The 24,967-nt window shown below is 51.2% G+C and overlaps 1 protein-coding gene across 1 annotated transcript in view; it reads right to left on the minus strand.

The window, feature by feature from the left end:
* Positions 1 to 2,739: 2,739 nt before the first annotated feature.
* The window catches only part of stard13b (StAR-related lipid transfer (START) domain containing 13b), a 102,833-nt gene continuing 80,605 nt past the window's right edge, over positions 2,740 to 24,967 (minus strand). The window contains 15 exon segments of the mRNA XM_035386332.1: positions 2,740 to 2,898; positions 3,373 to 3,549; positions 4,344 to 4,561; positions 5,321 to 5,542; positions 7,532 to 7,646; positions 8,272 to 8,485; positions 10,327 to 10,525; positions 10,741 to 10,900; positions 11,651 to 11,821; positions 12,036 to 12,478; positions 12,480 to 13,023; positions 13,025 to 13,422; positions 14,631 to 14,694; positions 17,289 to 17,370; positions 20,077 to 20,148. Of these exon segments, the coding sequence (XP_035242223.1) occupies positions 2,781 to 2,898; positions 3,373 to 3,549; positions 4,344 to 4,561; positions 5,321 to 5,542; positions 7,532 to 7,646; positions 8,272 to 8,485; positions 10,327 to 10,525; positions 10,741 to 10,900; positions 11,651 to 11,821; positions 12,036 to 12,478; positions 12,480 to 13,023; positions 13,025 to 13,422; positions 14,631 to 14,694; positions 17,289 to 17,370; positions 20,077 to 20,148 (3,197 nt within the window). The 3' untranslated portion in view covers positions 2,740 to 2,780.

A 24,967-nucleotide genomic window follows, 5' to 3' on the forward strand; every position in this document is an offset into this window, starting at 1 on the left:
ACATCAGCAGGGTCTCTGAGACAGGAAGTGACCTCGCAGCGCGGTCTCATGCACAGCGCTCAGCCCGGGGGCCACAGCTGGTTCCAATCCCCGACCGCGGCCGCTGCCACCACTGGGAGCCAGACCCTCCGCCCCTCCCCCCCCACACCCACACATGACCTAGCCCCCCTCCGGCCTCCCCCCCGACCCCCCCAACCCAATCCCCTTCCATAAACAGTTCGTTCCCACAGCGAGTGGGCTGAAGAGCGGGGGGGGGGGGGGCAATCGGACTGGAGTGGGCTGCATCTCCTCGGCCCTCTCACCACCAAAGCCCTCTTTCTCCCCTCCACAGCCCTCTTTCTCCCCTCTCCACAGCCATCCCTCTCCTCTCCACAGCCATCCTTCTCTCCCCTCCACAGCCATCCCTCTCCTCTCCACAGCCATCCTTCTCTCCCCTCCACAGCCCTCCCTCTCTCCTCCACAGCCATCTCTCTCCCCTCCACAGCCACCACTCTCCCCTTCACAGCCCTCTCTCTCCCCTTCACAGCCATCCCTCTCTCCTCCACAGCCCTCTCTCTCCCCTCCACAGCCACCTCTCTCCCCTCTCCACAGCCATCTCTCTCCCCTCCACAGCCACCTCTCTCCCCTCTCCACAGCCATCTCTCTCCATAAGGCACAAGACCACAAACGTGATTAGAATGTTCTTAACTGAACATGCTGGTGTAACAATCACTGCTGGTAATTGAAAGCAATGGAGTTCTAGAACACTGACTTGGAGCTTTGAAAAAACATTCCAAAAAAACCTACTCTTCAAACAGTTAAGAGTGGACACCATGGAGTACTGTCACTCTGCTCCTCTATGAGCATTAACATAGTCATCTGGAATAAGGGTGGCAGTACAGTATAATCGCGAAGGTATAATGGTAATCCCCAGAGTGCAGGTTAAATCCTCATTAAGTCCTAGGGCACAATCCTCCTACCTTTTTGCACAAGATGTACCAGAATGCAATTGCTCCACTTTTTTCAGTATATATTCAGCTGTACAAATGGACACTATTTTAAAGTGAAAGCTGTGCAAATCAATCAGAATTTAAATGCGAATCCTGGTAAATCAGGAAATTCTCATTTTCAAGCCAGTGGGAAGGATTTAATACACTCATCAATAACGTTTGACTGCTGATAAGAGGGGAGATTCAGAAATAAAGCCAAATACTAGTAGCCTCGAGAGCAACTAGAATGACTCCAGATCTTCAGGGTCTGTTTACAGAGATGTTTAGGCCATTTTTTATGCTTTGAAGACAACATAATAATGGGGGCATTGCAGCTCTGGCTTACCTTCATGACTTTTATGGTTTAAAAGTATTTTCTTTTTTATGTTTCTCCCTGTTTGGAACATTCAGCTAGGTCTGTGGGCCTCATCTCATTTCTACAATGACCTCTGTGAATATGGGAGAGCACAGACCAGCAAACCCTTCGCCAATTCTCCAGATTCCTGTTTTCCTCAGCCGTTTCTGCGACTGTGTCTCTGTAAAAAAAAAAAGCGCACTTAAAGCCGAATCGCAGCCCGCCAGCCGAGCCGCCCAGCCATTATCTCAGGCTTCATGTGCAGCAGTGTTCAATACAAAACAGTAGGGCGTGTTACTATAGCGATCCAGTGATTCGGGAGGATAAGCCGGCCTCTGGCCCTATTACAGTTCTACCAGCCTTTTTTCTGCCACAAAAACAGCCCTGGTTGGTGGCTTCGGGGAGGGTTCTTTTGGGGTCAAAGGTCAAGTCGGCCATTCAGAGTTCATGTTATCTTGGCGGGATTCATAAAGAGAAAGAGAAGAATTCAGACAACATCCAAAAGTCACAATAAAAGGATGTTTTTAAAGAAATGTTTTTCTTTTTAATGCGCATCATTAAAAAAGGTCTCTGACACACTGCACCGTTCTCCTCAGTGTAGTCCAGTACTATTAATCAAAGCAGGTATGGAAAGTCAAACCTGAGTCGAAATATTTTCACCCTCAAAACACGGGGCACAAGTCAAATTAAATTACACACGTTCAGACACAAACAGAAACACAGGGACACACTGTAGTAAAACCAGCTTACAATATCATATCGTTTCGCACAACTTGGAATACGGTAACAGTTACGATAACACAAAATGTCATAGGTAAAGACGCAGATGACTCTGCCAATTAAGCTTTGTCATATATACAGTATGTACAGTTTGTATGTATATACGTATACACATATGTACACACAAATATATACAGGCACACACACATACATACACTTCATATATATATTTATATATAGCTTTATATTTAACATGAGGAAAATGAAAGCTTCCCAGAAGCACTAAATCTGTAAATGTCTTAGACATTGTAGAATACGATATACACAAAATGGCTACAATAACATTACTAAAGATAACAGAAAAAATATTACAATAATATAATAATAATAATAACAATAATAATAATAATAATATCTGTTATCAACAAAGACCGCTATAGCTAATGAAGAGTGAAGGTCAGGGTAATTTGGGTTCCCCTGGCAAGGAGGTTGTCCAGCACCAGTGAGACAGGGGGAGGAGGAGGGGGGGCGGAGAGTCTCACTTTGTCCATGTATTAAAAAATGGAGGAGAGTTTCTCTTTCACTTCACACAGTTTCTTCACCTCTCCACTCTGGACGCTGCAGCTCTGTCCAGGGGCACTGGTCTCAGCTTCATCCCTGCGTGTGTGGGGTGTGTGGGGGGTGTGGGGGGTGTGTGGGGTGTGTGGGGGGGAGTGGAGGGGGAGGGGGGGACGGGCTCAGATTTTGGTCTCTGGACCCTCTGAGGTCAGTGGATGGAAGGAGTTCCGGATTCTTGCTACTTCAGCAGCACACAGGTGACCGAAGGCCTTATTGTACCACTCTGGAGTCCTCCCTCTGGAACACACACACCCACACGCATTAACCCTGTACACATACACACATTTTACACACACACACACACACACACACACACACACACACACACACACACGTTAACCCTGTACACACATACACACACACACACATTAACCCTGTACACATACACACATTTTACACACACACAGACACACACACATTTTACACACACACACACACACCTACACACACACACACATTAACCCTGTACACATACACACATTTTACACACACACACACACACACGTTAGCCCTGTACACACACACACATTTTACACACACCCACACGCATTAACCCTGTACACATACACACATTTTACACACACACACAGACACACACACACGTTAACCCTGTACACACACACACACATTTTACATACACACACACACACGTTAGCCCTGTACACATTCACGCACACACACACACACGCACGTTAAACCAGGCCCACTCACTTGAGGTCCACCCTGCAGATGTGTGTGAGCCGAGACTTCCCCGAGCCGCACGGCTCCAGGAGGTACTGGGACTCCAGCACCACCGCCCGGACCCCGCCCAGGGGCGGAGACTCCTCGTGGTCCACCGAGACGGACACCAGCGCACACGTGCCTTTGGGCAGGTCCGTCCGCCACGACCTGAGGGGTCCAGGTGAGTTCAGGTGAGTCCAGGTGAGTCCAGGTGAGTCCAGGTGAGTTCAGGTGAGTTCAGGTGAGTTCAGGTGAGTTCTCAGCCCTCGCACTGACTGCACGCACCACACCTGGGTCAATTTCCTCAACCTGGTCAACTAATCACCCCCCCCAGTTTAACCGGCTCAGTGACTTCCCGCCTCCCCACCCAAGTTAATGTGCGGTGAGGATTCTGGCACAAAATGGCTGCCGTGCATCACCCGAGTGGTTATTATTCTACAGACGCTCTGAACACAAACAGCTCCAGCTTTGACTGACGTAAACTCACCATTCAAAGTGTACTGGATGCTAAGCACATCCGCAGCTCTTTCAAGATGGTTTTCAGAGGCTGAGACGCATTAAATCAACTCTCATTGTGGATGGAGATCACATTGCAGATCTTGGATTGTATTGCTAATACGCCTCCTGAACGCTAAGTCAGAATAAGCTGTGTGTGCAATGTTAGCGCTGCATCTGTATTCTGGTCTGAGTTGCGCATGCCTGCTGATGTCTAGGCTTTCCCTGATCCTGCACTCTGCAGGATTACCCAGGTATCCCGGCTTGTACTCAAATGCATTTTCCAATGTTCATTTATCCTCTATGGTTATGATTGTATAAAGCATAAAGTGTGCTTGGAAACTAGAAAGGTGCCATAGAAATAAAACAATGATGATGATGCTGCTGCTGATGATGATGACGATTATTATTATTATAATTATGGTTATTATTATTGAATCACTGCACTTGTCGGCTCGGGGACTCACCTGAGCACCACAAAGTCGCGGCTGGGGTGGGGGGGCATGCGGTTGAGGACGTACTGGTACACCTCCGTCTGCTTGTCCAGCGTTTCCAGAACCTTCCACTGCAGCAGGTCCACGTCCCACAGGTGGCGCTCTCGCAGCACGCGGTTCAGCACCACCGAGGGCGGGGCCTCCACCTCCACCGAAACCCGCCAGCGCCGCAGGGGGTTCCCGTCACCCACCTGGGGGGGCGGGGGGGGGGCACAGACGGACGGACGGACGGTGTTAGGGGAAGCGAGGTCTCATCGTTACGGTAGTACTGGACCGAGGTGTGATAACGACTCAAGCGCTGAATGATTCTGAATGGGAAGTGACCCAGCTCACTGCTACTGGCTCAAACAGCCCTGTGCATGAGTGTGTCTGTGAGCGTGTGAGCATGCACGCGTGCGTGTGTGTGTATGTGTGTGTGTGCATTTATGTGTGTGTGTGTCTGTATGTGCGTGTACATGTGTGTGTGTTTGTGCGTGTGTCAGTACGTGCTTGTGCCTGTGTGTGTGTGTGTGTGTGTACACGTGTGTGTGCCTGTGTGTGTGTGTGTGTGTGTCAGTACGTGCGTGTGCCTGTGTGTGTGTGTGTGTGTGTGTCAGTACGTGCGTGTGCCTGTGTGTGTGTGTGTGTGTGTGTGTCAGTACGTGCGTGTGCCTGTGTGTGTGTGTGTGTGTGTGTGTGTCAGTACGTGCGTGTGCCTGTGTGTGTGTGTGTGTGTGTCAGTACGTGCGTGTGCCTGTGTGTGTGTGTGTGTGTGTCAGTACGTGCGTGTGCCTGTGTGTGTGTGTGTGTCAGTACGTGCGTGTGCCTGTGTGTGTGTGTGTGTGTGTGTGTGTGTGTGTCAGTACGTGCGTGTGCCTGTGTGTGTGTGTGTGTGTCAGTACGTGCGTGTGCCTGTGTGTGTGTGTGTCAGTACGTGCGTGTGCCTGTGTGTGTGTGTGTTCACCCCATACCTTCTTGTAGGACAGCTCGGTGCTGTCGGTGCTGGGGCGGGACACCCAGCCCTTGGACCTGTCCCGGGCCTCCTTCAGCAGGCCCTGGACCAGCCCGTCCGTGTGGGTGAGGTAGGACCCGTCGTCCTCCTCCAGCTGCTTGCACAGCTCCTCCAGCGTGGGCGGGTGCAGGTCCGCGTCCACGTACGAGTTCCGCGACTGCGTCACCATCTCGTGAGGGATCTGGGGTTCGCACACGCATGCAGACACACACACACACACGCGCACACACACACACATGCGCGGACACACACACACGTACGCACACACACACACGCACACAAACGCACATGCGTGGACATACACATACGTACACACATACACACACGCGCGTACACCGAGCATACACACACACACAAACACACACATGCACACACACGCACACGCACACGCACACACACATGCGTGGACATATACACACGTACACACATACACACACGTATACACCGTGCGTACACACACACACACACACACACACACACACACATACACACGTACACACACGCGGGTACACCGTGCATACACACACACACATACACACAAACACACACACACACACACACACACACATGTACACACAGAGAGAAGAGGAAGAGATCATACTGTAATCATAGAAATGGTGGCAAAGACATTATTAATCTCTCCTTCTCCATAGTGCTGCCTTGCTCTTCTATTCTGTCATCATCTGCTCTCTCTTTCTCTCGCTCTCTCCTTGTCTCCTACATGGATACTAGAGCAGTAACCTTTTTTATAAATGCGATTTTATTCATCGGTTTATACTCAGTTTAACTGGACGAGCAGATTTCTTTTTCTCTGGACTCCTGCACATTCAGCAAGTCACCCATAAGCCTCTGTAACAGGTTTTAAGCCCAGCCCACCTTATAAGAGCATGTGGGGTGGAGAGAGAAAGAGAGAGAGTTGGACAGTGAGCTGCCAGGAGGTGAAATGCTGGTCGTTCCACCCCCCGCCCCCCCCCTCACACCAGACTGCAGCTGGAGGGAAGTGGGGGATGAAGGACCTGCTTTCTCTCAGCGCACTTGAACAGAGAGCTGGGGGAGAACCAGCCTGCTCCAGAACAGGCCTTTTTCACAATTAGCGCTAAGATGAGATATCATAGTGCTTTCGAGGGCCTGTTAAAAAAAAAATCCAAGCCGTGGGGTTTGCTGGAGGATCACTTTACAAAAGACCATTGTGGAACAGAGTTTGGGATCTTCACTAGTGGCTGCTTCATGAAGAAATAATGCCCCTTTTCGCTCTAACAATTTGTTCCCTGAAGTTTTTTTCTTTTGTTATTGAAGATGTTACTATGTATTCTTTCTGACTGTGTATAGCTACACTTTTGTACGTCGCTTTGGATAAAAGCGTCTGTTAAATAAATGTAATGTTATGCATCTAATAGACTTTCAATTTCCACTGCAATTTCTCCAGATTATAAATTTGTTTTTTTGGGCCTTAAAAGTACATTTAGTAGTTCTTTCTTTCTTAATCTCCTGTTCTACCTCTTTCTCTACTCCCTTATTCTTCTTCTTTTGCATAGTTTATTATCTCACTGAAATGTATTCTGTCCTCTCAAGCTCTCTCTCCCCTCCCCCTTTCTCTCTACCTCCTTCCTCTCACTCTCTCCCTCTGCCCCCTCTCGTGATTTATCTATGCTTCTCTGTTTCCTGCCATGTCTATCTTTCTCTTGCTCTTTTTTCCACCATCTCTCTTTATCCGTTTCCCATCTCTCTCTCTCTCTCTCTTTCTCTCCCTCTCTATTTTCAGTTCAATGACTGTATATAAACAGCATTGCCAAAGCAGTTCACAATGACGCAATTAACTGTGACATGCAAGACGTATAATTAACACAGTGGGATAAATTAAATAAATCAATATCATTTAATAAAATATCATTTGTAAAAAATGTAATTAAAAAGACCTACTGCACCCTACAAGTTGAATGACAAACACTAATAAAGCCACTAACAACAACAAAAAAACTAATAACAAATGAAGGAGATGGTCTCTCTCTCTCTCTCTCCCCCCCTCTCTATCTCTCTCTCTCCCCTTCCCTATCTATCTCTCTCTCTCTCTCTCCCTCTCTATATATCTCTCTGTCTCTCTCTCTCTTTCTCTCCCCCCTCTCTCTTTGCCCACCCCCCCCTCTCCCCCCCTCTCTCTCTCTGTCCTTACCTCAAAGAGCCGGTTGCATTCGCTGATCATGTGGGCCAGCCCCTGTGTTGCCGCCAGGTTCTCATTCAGGTCTTTTTGATCAGGCCGGCCCGTGGCGTACTTCTTTTGCATGGCCCTGTGGGGGGGGGGGGGGGGGAATGGGGGGGGGGGGGGGGGGGGGTTAATGAGCCTATCCACACTACACTCTCCCCCCCCCCCCAGCAAAGAGGCACATCCAGCCCTAATAAACCTGTCTCCTGTCTCTCCTCAGGACAGCACACAACCCTTTGATTCTGACCCCCCCCCCCCCCAAAAAAAAACAGCAGAGGCGACCTCATTGGCTGTTTAATGACAGAGAGGAGTTTGTTTGTACACAGCAGGGCCCCCATTAAAGCGCGCGTCTGTGAAGGGCGTCGTTAAAAACCCAAGACCCCGTGAGGGGGCCTCGCCGGGCCCCGGCGCTCGTATATTCTGGGACGGCACGCTCGCCCCAAGGACAAACCGGAAGCTCGCTTTCCACGGGCCGCCATCACACGGCCTGACGTGCGCGTTTATGACACGCGCGGCTTCATTAACATCCCTTATGTTCCCGCCGTGCTTCCTGATCCCCACCCCTTGCTGATGAGTGGGCTGGGTTATCTGTGACCTGGACCAATGAGACGCCTGCGCATAAATTATGCAAATGAGCAGAGAGGTCCTGTCTCCGTAGATAAACGTGCAGGGGGGAGAGTTGCGGTGCGGGTCGGTCTGTCGCGGGTTACCGTGGCGACAGGTTGTCCTTCTTCAGGATGTTGAGGTGGAAGAGCGACGGCGCCAGGCACACGGCGATGTTCATGGGCGTCATCTGGTTCTCCTCCACGGAGGAGGTGACATCGCTCAGGAAGCAGAGCAGGGTCTGCAGCACCTCCCTGTTCTCGTCGGACATCAGCATGATGGCGGCCTGCACCGCCTGCAGCCGCTGGTCCTTAGGAACGTCTGAGAGGGAGGGAGAGGGAGAGGGAGGCGGAGAGAAAGAAGGATGGAGAGGGAGGGAGAGAGGGAGAGGTGGAGAGAAAGAAGGATGGAGAGGGAGGGAGAGGTGGAGAGAAAGAAGGATGGAGAGAGTGAGATAGAGAGGGTGGCGGAGAGAAAGAAGAATGGAGAGAGAGGGAGGTGGAGAGAAAGAAGGATGAAGAGAGTGAGAGAGAGGGAGGGAGGGAGGACAGTGAAGGGAAAATGTTGAACCAGACCATGAATGGAGTTTTAAAAAAAGATAGATAGGGAGGGAGGGGTGAAGAAAGCAGGAAAAAGAGACAGACACAGGGGGAGAGAAAGCAAAGAAAGGGAGAGACGGATGGAAAGAGGTGTGGAGAGCAGTTAGGACCTCCTTAATGTGTGCTGTAATGGGAGTGCCTGGTACTGACCCGTAACCTGATCAAAGTGCATTAGCAGCTGCATTCTGTACATTCTTTCAACGTGCAGAGAGTTAGCGCGCAGCTCGGCTAATCGTCCCGCTGGTGCTGACGTGAAGGAGAAGTCGGGATAAACACCCTTCAGAAACAGCGCATACAGTAGAGTAAAGCACCTTCAGAGCAAAGCACCGAGCGCTGAGTGAATAAGCATGGTGGAATGACGCTCAGCTGATTTATATACTGTATGAGCACCTGCTTACATATAGAACAACATTATACAACCTAGCATGTGGCTCGCGTGTGTGTGTGTGTGTGTGTGTGTGTGCGTATGTCTAAGCGTGTGTGTGTGTGTGTCTGTGAATGTGTGTCTATCAGTGTAAATGTGTGTGTCTTAACGTACATGTGGTGAAGCTCTGACATTGGTAGATGTAGTGTATGTGTGCATGTGTAGTAAAGCACCATCAGAGTAAAGTAAGTGAATAAGCATGATGGAATGACACCCAGCTGATGTATATATGAGCACCTGCTTACATATAGAACAACATTATACCACCTAGCACTTAGCGTGTGTGGTGTGTGTGTGTTTGATCACATCTGCATGTGTGAGTGTGTGTGTGTAAGAGTACTAGTGTGAGTGAGCTTGGGTGTATGTGTGTGTATGCATGTGTGTAAGTGTGAATGTGTGTGTGTTTATGTACATGTGGTGAAGCTCCTTCATTGGTAGATGTAATGTATGTGTGTAGAAGCTCTTACATTGGTAGATGTAGTGTATGTGTGTAGATGCTCTTACATTGGTAGATGTAGTGTATGTGTGTAGAAGCTCTTACATTGGTAGATGTAGTGTATGTGTGTAGAAGCTCTTACATTGGTAGATGTAGTGTATGTGTGTAGAAGCTCTTACATTGGTAGATGTAGTGTATGTGTGTAGATGCTCTTACATTGGTAGATGTAGTGTATGTGTGTAGAAGCTCTTACATTGGTAGATGTAGTGTATGTGTGTAGAAGCTCTTACATTGGTAGATGTAGTGTATGTGTGTAGATGCTCTTACATTGGTAGATGTAGTGTATGTGTGTAGAAGCTCTTACATTGGTAGATGTAGTGTATGTGTGTAGATGCTCTTACATTGGTAGATGTAGTGTATGTGTGTAGAAGCTCTTACATTGGTAGATGTAGTGTATGTGTGTAGAAGCTCTTACATTGGTAGATGTAGTGTATGTGTGTAGATGCTCTTACATTGGTAGATGTAGTGTATGTGTGTAGAAGCTCTTACATTAGTAGATGTAGTGTATGTGTGTAGAAGCTCTTACATTGGTAGATGTAGTGTATGTGTGCATGTGTAGAAGCTCTTACATTAGTAGATGTGGTGTATGAGTGTAGAAGCTCTTACATTGGTAGATGTAGTGTATGAGTGTAGATGCTCTTACATTGGTAGATGTGAAGGAAGGTCTCCCCCAGCTTGCTGGTGAGCAGGGGCTCGGGCAGGTCTCTGAAGAACTGCTTCACCATGTCGGCCACGTCGTACGCAGACTGGTCCTCGTAGGCCACGTTGTCCGGCGAGCTCTCGTTCATCTGCCGCAGCGCCTGGATCCGGGACTTCACCCCCGACTTCCGGAACAGCCCCACCTGTCAGCCCGAGGAGGAAGCGCTTGTGAATTTACCGTCCTCAAAGACGGCTTTATTTTTTATTTAAAACTTTATCTAACTTGATAAAGTTTGGGCTCTCTTGAGCAAGTCACACACACACATACATACTCACACACATGTAGACACACACACGCGCATACAAGCTTATGCACACACACACCCGTACTTGCACACACACACACACACACACACACCTGGTCCAGACACTGGCTGCGGAGGTACCGCAGGGCCTGCTGCAGGCTGAGCGGGAGGGGCTGGCCCGAGCGCTGGACGTGCACGATGAGGGGCACGCCAAAAACGTTCTTGTCCTTGTAGTCCGGCACCTTCATCCTCTTCATGAACTTTGGCACGGACCTGAAAGACAGCCGCCCACAGGCTCAATCCCCCCCTGCCAGGACCCCGCAACGACAAGCACACCTCCCCTGTCTCCTCAATCCCCCCCCCCTTTTCTCCGAAATGAAGAGAGTGACAGATTCCCCCCGCTGGCCTGTGAGAACTCTGCTTCCATACAGGGGCTTCTGCTAATGCCCACCCCCCACACACCCCCCCATGGGATAGCATGCCTGTCCTGAACACCACAGCACCTTCCAGATAACTGCCGTGGCACTGAAGCAGACAGCTAGCAGCTCCAGAGTGAGGACAGGGAGGCAGAACAGGCCCAGAAACAGAACAGCCAAACAATGGAGATATACTGCAGAGATTTGGGATTCTCTACCACTCTACAGGCAACCTCACAAACACACACACAGACACAGACACATACACAGCCAAACACCCATAAACACACACACACGCATTATGGCTTAACTGGGAAACTACCTTTCAGAAAAAAAGAATAGCGTTAAAAAAAACACAAGTGAATTCCACAGACTTGCAAAGCTGGCCACAGGAATCCTAACGAGGTGTCACTTTGTTCTTCATTTGAGGGAAGAAATGATCACATAGTGTTTATGTGCACAATAAAAACTCGCTGGTGTTCCATCAACAATCTCACTTCGCCTTCCACCAGCCCCCCTCCCCCAGGTCCCCTCCCCCTCCCCCTCCCCCTCCCCCTCCCACGCCCCCTGGCCCGTCACCCCTGATCACACCCCTGGACAGACTCACCAGGTCCAGCCGTGCTTGTTGGACATGGAGTACTTCTCCATGATGGCGGTGAGGCGGAGCAGAGAGAACTTCTGCAGCAGGCTGAGCTGGCCGGCTGATTGGTTGGTGATCTGCAGGGAGACCACTGAGTGGCTGAGGCGATTGGACATCTGGAAGCTGGGCCACCGTAGCCTGCAGACAGAGATACAAAAAACAGCAACTCTTGAGCGGCGAAAAACAACTAATTTACACCCACACAGCGAGTTGTGGCAGTCATGCATGCATCTAATCGGGTGTCAAACAATGAGACAGAACAATGACTGTGTTCAGGTCCTGGACAGTAACAGGTCTGACGTTATTGCTTTCCTGAGGGGTTAAACATGACGGGTGTGATCTGTGACCTCACCGGTTTGGCCGCGTGAGGGAGGCTCCGACCCCCGAGTCTCTCCTGTCCCTCATCCCGCTGGAGTCCGTCTCGTTTAGGGACACCCCGTCCCGGTCCCCGTCGCTGGGCGTGGTCTGTCCCTCCAGGACCGAGTTCCCCTCGAAGTCCAGCGTGATCTGACTGGAGGACTGCAAGGTGAGCCCCTCCCCCTCGCCCTCGCCATCCCCCTCGCCATCCCCCTCACCGTCTCCCTCCCCCTCCCCCTCACCCTCCGGCAGCACATTTTTGGACCAGTGGTCCACGATCTGCTGCAGCCCGTTGACGTGCTGCAGGATGTCGTCCAGGTGGGGGAAGAGGTCCTCCTTCTCCAGGTCCATGAGGTCGCCGGTGCTGGCGTAGAGGTGCGACCCGGGCACGTTGTCGTAGACGCTGATGCGGCTGCCCCGCGGGCAGCACTGGGCGGGGGGGGGGGCGCGGCTCGCGGAGGCTGGGCGGGCGTCGGGAGTCCAGGCACACGCTGCCCGTGTGCCAGTTGACGGAGGCGCCGCTGGTGGGCGACAGGCTCTCGATGGACAGGGCCTTGGGGAAGGTTCCGGGCTTGTGGTCCTTGGGCACGTGCACCACCAGGTCCTCGTACGAGCGGAACTCATTCCTGCGGTTGTGCTCGGCCACGTTCCTGCCCTGGGCGAAGATGTCCCCGCCCCCGTCCCCGCCCCCGCCCCCGACCCCGCCCCCTCCCTCGCCGAACACGTCCAGGTCCTCCAGGTACATGCCGCTGCGCTTGTGCAGCGCCCGCAGCGCCCTGCGGTCCTTCGGGCCGGGCGCGCTCCCCTCGCTGCCCCCGTCGCTGCCGGACCGGGAGGCGGGGCCTCCGTCGTCGGGGGCGGAGTCCGTCCCCGCCGGCCCGCCGTTGACGATGTCCACGCAGCGCAGCGTCCGGAGCGTGGGGGGGGGCTCCTGCTGCAGGACGGGCCCGCTGATGACCAGCGAGCGCCGCCCCCCCCCCCGCCCCGGCCGGGACCCGCGAACGCAGCGCCTCCATGCGCCGCAGGAAGTCCTTGGCGCGCGTGCGCCCGTGCCGCCCGTTCTTGGCGGGCAGCGAGCCGTACTGCGGCGGCGACGGCGGCGGGGCGAGGGGGGTGGAGTCCGGCATGGCGGCCGAGTCGGACCGGCCCCCGCCGCTGCTGCTCTCGCTGTGCAGCGAGGAGACCTCCGGCTCGCTCAGGTCCGTCAGCACGCTCTCGCTGCTGGGCGTGTTCCTCAGGGTGACCCCGCCCGCCGGGCCCTGGCCCTCCACCTGACCCAGGAAGCAGTCGATGTCCTGCAGCCTGGACCAGCGCCGGCTGCTCCACTCAAAGGTCCATTTGTCGCTGATGGCGAGCAGGTCTTCCTCATCTGAATCTTCGCTCTGCTCGGACGACAGAAGGGTGCGGTTATATCACACACCATCCGTTATCTAAATACGCACAGCACACAGTTATATCACGCGCCATCGGCTATCTAAAGATGCACTACATTCTGCCACATTTGCACATTTACATAGATTTCAATGCAACACTCAAAGTAGAATATCTATACACCGTAGATAACTGCAACAATAATGAACAAACATACAATTACTGGCAGAATTCCACCACCCCAGCTTGTTTAAGGGCATCTTACTAAATGCAATAACTGGACATAACTAGAGGGTATGGAAGGTCACTTAGAATTTGTAAACAGTGAGCTTTACTCCTTTCAATCCTGTGTACCATTTAAAATGATCCCGTAACAAAGCTGATATTACATAAGAACATATCGAATTCCGTTCTGCGTACCCATGAACCAAAACACGCAAAAAACGTCACACAAAAGCCCGGCACGGAAAATGCCCACAGGCAACATTCCATTAAGGTGGGGAAAAAAAGAGACATAACAATTGCAGATTCTCATATGTCCTCAAAACTGGGCTATAGGGATAAAAGAGGCACTTCTATTTTTACCCAGAACAGAGGAAGGGTTGCCAAACTGATCAGCGCTCTGGAACATAACGACAAACACATAACAAACCTGATACGTGAACTTCTAAGGAGGACAGGGACATTTAAATGCTGTTCAAAGTTACACAAACAAGTCTTTGGGTGTAAATGAAAGCAGGGTGCACCCACTGAATGAAATTCCACGACTTCGCTTCCTGTGTTAGGAGCGTCACAATAGACGCTGTGAATGGAACGACAGGGAAGTTTCAGGACCACGGTCCTCAAGAAATGTTTGTTCAACCTGAATGAAAAAGTTCCTTCAACCAGACCCAAAATAGCTAAAGGACTGAAGGCATTTAAGGTCCTTCCCCTTCACCAGAAAAAAAACCACTTATGAAAGGCCTCAGCAGTTCCATGAACTAAATTTAACTGATGAAAGTTGCATTCCTAAAGAATTTGAATTGTAAAACCCGTATTATTTTATCTATATCCTATCTTATTTATCCATCGGCAGTACAATGATCTTCCAAAAAATACACTACAACACCATAAAACCATAACTATGACATATGATACATCACCACATCACCACATCACACCATACCACAATTAATTTGAAAAGAGCAAGAAAGGATGACCTGTCCCATAGTACACTCACCTTCTTTTTCGGAAGATTCAGGTCAAGTTTCATAGAGGCGCACTTGTTCAAGGTGTTGAGCCGCCTGGAAAACAGAAGACAGTCCACAGCCTGAGCTTCTCGCCAGCCGATGTTCAGCCACAGCTTCTCATCCTCTGCCCTCCTCTCTCACGGTAACAGTGGGGAGGCTGGAGGGGGGGCCAAACCCCCCCCCCCCCCCCGAAAGCACACGCATCCCCCTTGCGATCACAGGCCGGAGGGACGGTCCCAGGCTAATGTACGCTAACCGCTGTTCCGCTGCAAAGCCTAAAACTAATTAAGCCTGTTAACTGGCGGGAGGTTCCGGAATCTCTCTCTCTCTCTCTCTCTCTCTCTCTCTGTCCTCTAATTGGCCGTGAGCAGCTGACTAGCGGGAGGCTAGGGAAGTCTGTGAGTGACCCTGTTCTCATTGGCTAACACGGTAGCCTCGGCTCCCAGGGTTCACAAAGTGACATCGTGTTTTTCCCGAGAACCAGAAAGGAAAACAGGATGACCGGCGATCCTCCTCCTCCTCCTCCTCCTCCTCCTCCTCCTCCTCCTCCTCCTCCTCCTCCTCCTCCTCCTCTTCCTCTTTGATGCCTTTACTAAAGGCACTTAGCATTCTAGTCAGCCCAGTCTACACTCCAGAAGAGGAGAGAGGGTCGTTTCTTTTTTTTTTTGTTGTTTGTTCTTACTTGCGTGTTTTAAATCTCCCTGGGCAGTTTTTTTTTTAGATCCATTTAAACACACAAACATGAACGCCGAAAATAAACGGAGGGATGAGAAGTCCTACCCCTTCCCCGCTCTGTGTTTTCCGTGCATAACGACGCTGGCAGGCTTCTCTGACCCTTTCCGGGAAATACCTTTCCAATTAACTGGGGGGTGATTTAAGATGTTCCTCTCAATCTCAATGCTAATGGGATTAGGGGCCGGTACACTGGATGAGCCCAAAAACCGGCCAAAAAGGGGTGTGTGTAAAAGAAGAGGAGCAGGAACGGGAAGGATAGATATACATTCCTCTGTAATAACACAAACAGATGGCGGGGCTGTTAGTGGTGTGATAATCACTCCTTCTTACGTCTCCTGTCACTAGTCCCAGGTGGTTAACGTGTCTGTCTGGACGCTAGAAACGTCTGCTGTAATACAGCAATATAAATACAGTACAGCTGCCCCCTCCAGTGCCACAACCCCGCCTCCCCATTTTGGAGAGTATTCTATGCGTTCCCATGACTCACTGAGTTAACAGTGCTTTTTTGGAGGGATGGCAGGGAAATGGGGGAGGGCACTGTGTGTCCCTGCTTACTGACTCTCTGCCCACCCACTCCCCCAAACCCCCCCCCCGCCCCCGCTCCCCCCCCCCCCCCTCGCACCCCAAAACTCACCAGAGAGACCTCTGCATATCAGGAAACTGTACAGAAACGACAGGTCAGGGATCGGAGAAAGAGGGGGTGCCAGTGACATTACTGTATCAATCACCCCCAACTGGGGGGTGGAGCCCCACTTCACCCCCCCCCCCCCCCCCCCCCCCCCGGAAAGAGTGAGAGGGGCGACTGTTTACAAGAACCCCCCTTTTCATTCGGGGGACCCAAGGAGAGCTGAGGACAAAGTCTGAGGGAGGCGGGAACTCGCCGGTTTCCACGGCGCCGCCGCCATCTCTTTTTCTGTTTTTGTTTCAGACGTAGTTCGGAATTTAGATGAGTTGGTTAAGAGTTGTTTAGAGTCACAGTAACTTAAGTTGTGTAAAGAACCCCTTCCCCCTACCCCCTACCCCCACCGTCTCCGGGGAAACCTTAGAGACTGAAGTGCTGTTTCAATTCAAATTGTGGACACAGATTCGTCGGCTTGCCAAAAGGCGAAAAGAGGGAAATTTAAATCCGAATAGAGGCGCAAAGAATACACTACATTTCAATTTCTTAACCTTATTTGATCATGCAATATCTGTTCAATCAACATAAATGCTCCGATTTTCCACCAGAAAGTAATGAAAACGTTTGCTAAGCAAATACCGAACCATTTTTTTTTTTAACAACGGCCTGAACTGTTTTTTTCAGACGTTCCGCTAACACAATCATGTAAGCAGATTAGCTTTCAAGCCTCCCAGTAATTAACTCCGGGACGAAGACTGCCGAGCGAGAAATGGTCCGTTAGTCGGATGCGATCTCCGCTTCCTGTCGTTTTGAGTGAAGACGACGACGCGTTTCATCTCCCCGAGGCTCGCGCGCCAACGACTCTCTGGCATCGATTTACAACCTGACTCAGAGACCCGGAGAAGACAATAAAACCAACGGCCTGTCCCAAAGCAAACAAGAAACCAGCCTTTCGCCATATGAAGATTACAACTGTGGAAAATAACGAAGAGCACGGAGACAGAGGGCCAGACGGACACTAACAGACGCTAACAGACGCTAACAGATGCTACCCGAAGCTAACAGATGCTAACAGACGCTAATAGATGCTAACAGATGCGAACAGATGATAACAGATGCTAACAGATGCTAACAGACACTAACAGATGCTAACAGACATTAATAGATGCTAACAGATGCTAACAGACGTTAATAGATGCTAACAGATGCGAACGGATGATAACAGATGCTAACAGATGCTAACAGACGCTAACAGACGCGTAGCTCCTGGCCCGGTCGCGGGTCGTTTCCTTACCGGCACAGAGGCTCGACAAGGTCCTTGTCAAGAAAGTCATGGTCCTTCTTCACGGGAGATATGTCGATGGGAAACTGCGAATCTGAAGAGGAAAGAGGAAAAGGGATCAGGAGGGCCGCATTCCCATCATGCATCACTGCAGCACAGGAGCACACATTGAGGTCTGCTAAATATTACAACAGCTAGGCGTCTAAACTGATCTTGCAGTTCATTATGAAAGGAGCAGGTAAGAACATTCAGGATTCCACGAAACTGGCAAAGCATTCAAATTTAGAAAGCTACAATAATTTAGATTTTAGAAAGTTCAATCTATACATTATTGCTCAATGACAAAAATAACTCATACGCTTAAGCTGTGTGAGAAACTGGCTTTTATTCTTTTCCTTTTAAATGTTGTCACCTTTCAAAACATCTTCTGGGCAGCTGAACAGGCAGACTTAGGTGTCCGATTGACCGGTGGGGGTCACTCTGTCACTGTGTCCAACTGAACCCCCCGCCCCATCACGGTGGAAGAGAAATCGAATTATGCCCAAAGGTAAAATCCAAATCGGACCTGCAGAAATCTGACCACAGGTCCGGTTTGGACACCAGTCCATGGGGCCCATCCACACACTACAACAGCGTCTTAACAGACACCGTTCTGTGGGGCCTGGCATCAATGCATGATCTATGACACACAGCATCTTGGGTAGCCTTAGCGCAATCACGTTCCGCCTCCAGAGTTCTCTGATTGGTCTCCTAATACCACTCTTAGCAGCTCTCTCCTATTGGTCCGCTCGTGGAAAAGGAGAATTCCAGAAGTATTCGGCATAAAACAGCAGGCAGCTGAGGAAAATATGTTTGAGAGACCCCCACATCTCCACTGCCCCTCTCACTCTCCTAAACAACAGCATTTTGCTTTACGTAGCTGATGGCAGAGTGCGGGGGGGGGGGGGGGGGGGGGGGGCGCGGGAGAGCACCGTAAAATTTGTTCTGAACGTTCGGTATTCGAATAAAACGCGGCAGATGATCACTGAGCCCGGGCCTTGGACTTGTGTGGGCATTACATCATGAGCTGAGACCAGACCCAGGACCCACGCCCAAAGCAACTAACATTCCTTTATGAAGGAGAATAAAGTTATTTTGGAGGAGTGCGGCACGCAGATATATAAGTGAAAACACAGACTCCAAACACAGGCCTTATCCCTGCTGTAGACAGAGGAACAGCGGGGGGGATTCCAGAATGGAGTCAAGACAATCAAAAGCACAATCAGGGGATTTCATACACATTTGTGTACGTCACTGTGCATGCGTACATGTGGTGAACAGAAATCACAGTCAGTATGAGGTCTCTGTTTAATATAGTCACTGTCCCTTGATAGCCTTGATTTTCAGCTCCCTGGAAAGAATTAGACGCCACCAGACTGAAATTTCCATTACAATAACAGACAGTTTCTATTCCCACACACACACACGCACACATACGCACACATACACACACACGCACACACATGCACACTCACGCACATACACACACATGCACACATACACACGCACACACATGCACACACACGCACACATACACACACACGCACACATACGCACACATACACACACACGCACACACATGCACACGCACGCACACGCACGCACACACACACACATACACAAACGCGCGCACACACACACAAACAGACACACACACACACACACACGCAAACATACGCACACATACGCACACACGCACACACATACGCACAAACACAAACATGCGCGCACACACACAAACAGACACACACACACACACACAGACATACACACACGCACACACACAAACACACACGCACACTCACACTCACACACACAGACACACACACATACAAAGGCACACACACACACATACACACACACACAGCCACTAACAAGGGGACAGATCTAGTGCCAGTGCTTTTCATAGAAAAACTACCCACAATTCTCAGCAGAGGGGGAAATTCACGTCACGCTCGCACTTAAAGATGGAGGACGTGGCCCCGGGGGTCCGGGGTAAAGATAGAGCAGACGCCCCAGGGTCTGGGGTAAGAGGGCTTTCTTTTCTAGGCACAGATAACGGGGCCTTTTTTTTCCCATGACCTCTCTCTCTCTCTGGCTCCACAGGAAGTGTTTAGGTAGTAACTCTAGCCCAGAAATACCCAAACCCGGCAGCCGGGGTTCTCAGGGCTCCCAGACCCGGGCTTCAGGGCCGTCCCAGCGCAGCTGTGTAAATGGAGCAGAGCAGGCTGCTCCTCCACCTTCCTACCGCTGAACCCACCCATGCAGAAAAGCAGTATGTGAACATACATGCCCCTGTGCCAGAGGAAGACTGTCATGCTGCACATGTTACACATGTAGTCATATTATGAATCAAACATATGTGTCCCGTCTGGAGATATGGAGATGTACATATACCCCACGTGTTAACAATATATGTATAACCCACATATCTGTCCTTTCTATAAAGGGTGATACACATACATAGTGTGCAGTGGGGAGTGAGTTAGTATGGGGTGCATGTTGGGCAGTGGGGCCAAATCTGAGATTTTCTCTCCACAGCCTCATTTCTACTTCATTATAACGATGATCAAGGCTGTAATGCACTCAGTGTTTCTCAGTTAAAGCAGTTAGATAATTCTCCTGAATGCCTGTGCAAGTGTACTGTGTTATAAAACAATGGCTGACAGACAGGACCACTTCACTCCTGGTGGCATCGGCATCACAGGAGGCACGACATGGCAGATGCCATTTTATGTTAACAGACGTGGCAGATCTTTACCTTCGTAGAGCTGAGCGTACTGGGGGAAGCCTGCCGCCCTCAACCAATCACACGCCTCCTTCGCCTCGATCTCTGAAAATAAGAATGGAAAGAAACGAGTCAGTTTGCCAGCCGTCGCAGTGGAAAACCTCAGAAAAACTGAGCGAGATCCACGCTGGCGCCCGTTTGGAGGTTGCCACGGCGACGGCCGCCTGGCCTCTGGGATTTACTCGGGATTGTGCCGGGGGTTTTGGAACTTCCACGTCGGTGTCGACCACACACGGAACAGAGAGAGAGAGAACATTCTACATGCTCAGCAACCAGAGGGGGAGAAGGCAGCTTGGATCGTAACTCTTTGAAGAGGAGGTTTTCTGGACTGTTCCAGTCAGTGTTCTGGAACTCCACCACTTTCAGTTACCAGCAGTGACTGTGACATCAGCATTAGAACGCTCAGTTTGGAACATTCTAATCACGCATTTGTGACCTCACACGTTAAAGGGTGAAAGATGTGAGTTTATAAGCCCCGCCCCGCCCTCGTTCCTCCACATATCCCCCATTGTTGGGAGCGGCTTTGTTGGGGGCTGTTATGTAAGGCAACGTACAGTAAGTCTCTCCGGCCCTGTTTCTGTTTCGCTGAGAAACCGTGCCTTCCCTCCTTCCCTCTTTCCAATATAAACCGGATTACTGGGGAACAGTAGCCACAGGCCAGGATCTTCAGCTGAACCCCAAAATTCAGCCCCTGAGCCAGGGTGCCACGATGATCAAAGCAGCAGCACAGCAGCTGAGGCACAAATCTCTGTTATATTGAATGTCTGAGATATAAGTGCCTGTAATAACTGCTAACAATAATCCCTCACACACCCCCCCCCCCCCCCCGCCCCAACACACACACAGAACCTTAACCCCTCCCCTTAAAATCCTTGGCAACGTTTGCTGTAAAAACAGTGCGCAAACATGTGACTTGACAGGCTCACATACATACAGATGTAAAGACAAGACGTAACACACGTTTACATACAAATAGTCATGGACTAGCCTTTTAGTGATCAAGGACACATCCTAAATTTAACTCAGAATTCATTAGTGGAAAGGGAATCCCATACATTAATCAAATTTATATTCTCTCCCGCCCCATTTCAATGTTAAAGAGCAATGTCCATTCAGAGGCTTTCCAGCGGTCTCAGTCATTTGAATAGCACTTTAAAAATACAAAAAAACAACAATTCCCACCACACAACCGTCCTCCTTCACAGGAAACACACACGTTAAAGCTGTTGGTGAGGGTCCCGTCCAGACTCCAACCCAAACGACCCGAAGCGCTCCAGCTACAGACTGGAGGAACGGGACGCCCCGGTCTCCCCCGGATCAGACACCCCGGTCTCTCCCGGATCAGACGCCCCGGTCTCTCTCAAATCGGGTCCGTCTCGCGACGCTTTTTACCGCCGGTCTGACTATCGCCCCGGGAGACGACCCCGCTGTGCAGGTCACACTCCCACCCTCTTTTACTGCCACGGGGCCCATTCGCTGGGCCGCTCCCCTGCCCTCTTTTACTGCCACGGGACACATTTGCTGGGCCGCTCCCCCGCCCTCCAGGTACACTGACGACCGGGGCACTCCCCACCACTTAGCCCGGGACAGGAAGCAAACTAACCCCCCACCCCACCCCCCATTACCCCCCATCTTCCCAATTAATGCTAATGAGCCTTTAAGCTACACAGCGCCAGAGGAGCTCCAGCCAGGAGGACATGGGCTTCTTCAGTGGAAAAACACTGGCCTCTGGTACAGAGAGGCCCAGCCTAGCAACACAACACAAATATGAGAGCACACTCGCTCTGAGGCAAGGTACGTCTGCGTCATCGTGTCAATGAACTTTGACACCGGCTGAAAAAAGAAAATCGACTTCATTCAGTTTACAATCAGATGTTTTCGAGCAGCAATAAACAGCAAGAAATACAGTTTTCCACTGATTAAATCAAATAGTTTAGTATCAATTACTGATCATACATATATCAATTATATCTGACTGTATCCACAAATATCGCATCATTCCATTTCTATCAATAATCATTAATCATTGGTAGTTATTTTATATTAGATTAGAATATTAGAATATAAGAATATTTTGTCACAATTTCAAATGAACCGCCATGCATTTCCAGTTATATTCAGTTCAGAAGTGTGATTCACCCCTTTGTGAAAAAGTGGAAATGATCCTCACCTGAGCCCACGGAAGGGAAGGAGAGACACAGCAGCACACACTCACAGGATTATTACGCCTGTTTCATTTTTCGTGTTTAGACCTTCATGGAGATCCAAAAAAAACCCCAAAAAGCGCTAAGGCTACGCTGCAGCCGGGACGAGCGCTTGCGGTCCTCTCCCTCACACCTGGAGTGCGTGCGATCCTGGGAGGGAGGGAGGCGGGGGGGCTCAAGTTTAAATATCTCGGACCGGCGGGGAACAAAAGGGTTCAGTCTCCACCCCCAAGCCCCACGGCAGTGTCCAAAACAAAGCTTCCGCCGCTTCTTCATAATGGACAGGAGCCGGACCAGGCCTCCCATCATGCACCGGGGCAGGCTTTGTGTTCGTCCCACGCTCGGGCACGTATTGGGACGTCCCACCTGGATCGTCATACATCAGCGTAACGATGACAGCGGTAACCTTTCACAGTAATCCAACCTGCCCTCCACCCCTGCTGCATGACAGCACTCACACGCCAGCCCTGTGAATCATTACCTTACATTACATTTATTTAGCAGACGCTTTTAGCCAAAGCGACGTACAAAAGTGCATCTCAAGGTCACGGGAACAACTGCACAACACGGGTTCGATAAGGACCGTAACCCCGGCCTGTGTGCCCACCGGCAGAATCAACAATTAGCAAGACCGTGTTTCCTCAGGTAACAACTTTCACTGAAGTTCGCCTTCCAAAACAAAAACAAATCAGGAACATGACCCCCCCCCCCCCCCCCAACCTCTATACTACCCCCCACCCCCCCCCCCCCCCAAGCCCTATACGAGCTGAGTCTACATGTGAAAAATAAGAAACCTCCAGATGTATTTCTCTCCAGAGAGAGCGAGGCGGGCACAGCAGACGGTTTCACACGGGTCACCGGCAGGTAAGGAGAAGGTCCTTTCCGGACGGGTCCCAAAGCTTCCAGGGGAGCGGCTGGGGCGGTACTGTTCCGTCCGAGCGCTCAGCAGGAGCCCCGGCGGTCTCCCGCCAGCCTGAGGGAGCAGCAGGCAGGCCAGCGCGAGCAGCAGCGACACCTGAGCTGGGAATCCCACTGCGTTCCGTGGTCTGTAACACGACACGCGAGCTCTGTGTACGCTACGCTACGCTACGCTTCTCTCTCTCTCTCTCTCCCTGGGAACCTCGGGGATGAAAGGCTAGGGGGCCTGGCGCCCTGCCAGGCAGGCGGGGGGGCGGGGGGGGGGGGGGGCGGCGTCGAGCGCCCCGGAATAAACCCTCAAACTGTGTACAGTGTAAGATTGCACCTCCACAAAAGGAGGAGGCAACACGGCGCGAACGCATCACAATGGGCCCGGAACACCGGCGACGGCGTGTTCCAAACGCGCGCGTGAGCCAAACACTGGCAGCGAGGGGGAGGGAGGGGAGGGGTGCGGGTGGGGGAGGGGGGGGAGAGGTGGGGGTGGTGGGGGGGGGGGCTCCTCCTTATGTAATGCGTACAGCAGGCTTTCGTTACGCAACGGGAAGAACATTCCGAGCGAAGGTGAAGGCGGGCCGGGGGCACGCGCGGTCCCCGGTTCGAGACGCCGCCAGGCGCGGCCGTGCCCCGCTCGCATTCCGGCGCTCGCTCGCGGTTTCGGGCCGGGTGGGGGGGGGGGGGGTGGCCGACGGCACGTCCGGGCCAGCACGTTCCTCCTTACTCTCTCTTAGCAGGATCTGAAGCGGCGCCAAGAAACGCGCTTCACGCGCACTGACAGGCACACAGAAGGATCCTCACACACCATACAGCTCATACATCTGTGCTGGAAGCGCATTGATCCACACCTGGCGAAACCGATCACATTACGATTCAGAACGAAGAGAAACAACACGTAAGGTTTCTCACACACAAGCAGACTTAAGACTGAGAACCGTTCTCCTTGAAAGTGAAACAGAAGATGAAGCTGGGTTTGAACCGACAAACTATTCAAATTGCATCCAAGATCGCAGTAGCGAGAGTAATTCCATTTTGGCAGCTGGTAGATTAATACGGTGCGTGAACCTGCGTCAACTGATATACACATCCTGCACAACAAAAAACAACCTGGACTAACTCAGCAGGCACTGTCATCCCAAAAACTTAAACACTTAAACTGTAATTACCTGAGAAATTAGACACAGCACTGTCATCCAGCCATTAAGCCAAGCCAGGGCATTTTTCACACACATCTTTCCTCAATTAAAGAAGCACAGAGATCACACGTTTAAAAAAAGAAAAATGCTCTGTTTAACTCCTCTCTTTCCCCCGCTGTGGGAAAAAGAAGCCGTACTCACTGGATATCTTCATCGCGCGCTCATGTTGACGCACACCTCCGCACCGCGATCTCTCCGAGCGTCCGAACGAGCGTCAGAGCATCTCGATTCCCGCAGCTCCGAGAGCTCCAGCCGACTGCGAGGAGGAGCGGACGCCTGCTCCACCACATCCCTGCCCCCCCCCCCCGCCAACCAACCCACCCACTCACCCACCCCCATCTCAGCCCCCTAAATCCGCCCTCCTCCCTCTCCCCCCAACCCCTCTCTCTCAGCCAGACCTACCCTGCCCCCCCCTAACCACACCCCCAGCCAGCTACCACACCTCCCTGCACACTTTTCTTCTCTTTTTTTTGGGTACAGCAGGGGTACTGTCCCCCAGCACGGGGGAAAGCTCATCTCCTCATCACTCCTCTTTCGGAAGACCTCATTAAA

The sequence above is a fragment of the Anguilla anguilla genome, chromosome 12 (assembly GCF_013347855.1).
Source record: "Anguilla anguilla isolate fAngAng1 chromosome 12, fAngAng1.pri, whole genome shotgun sequence".
Taxonomy (NCBI): Eukaryota; Metazoa; Chordata; class Actinopteri; order Anguilliformes; family Anguillidae; genus Anguilla; species Anguilla anguilla.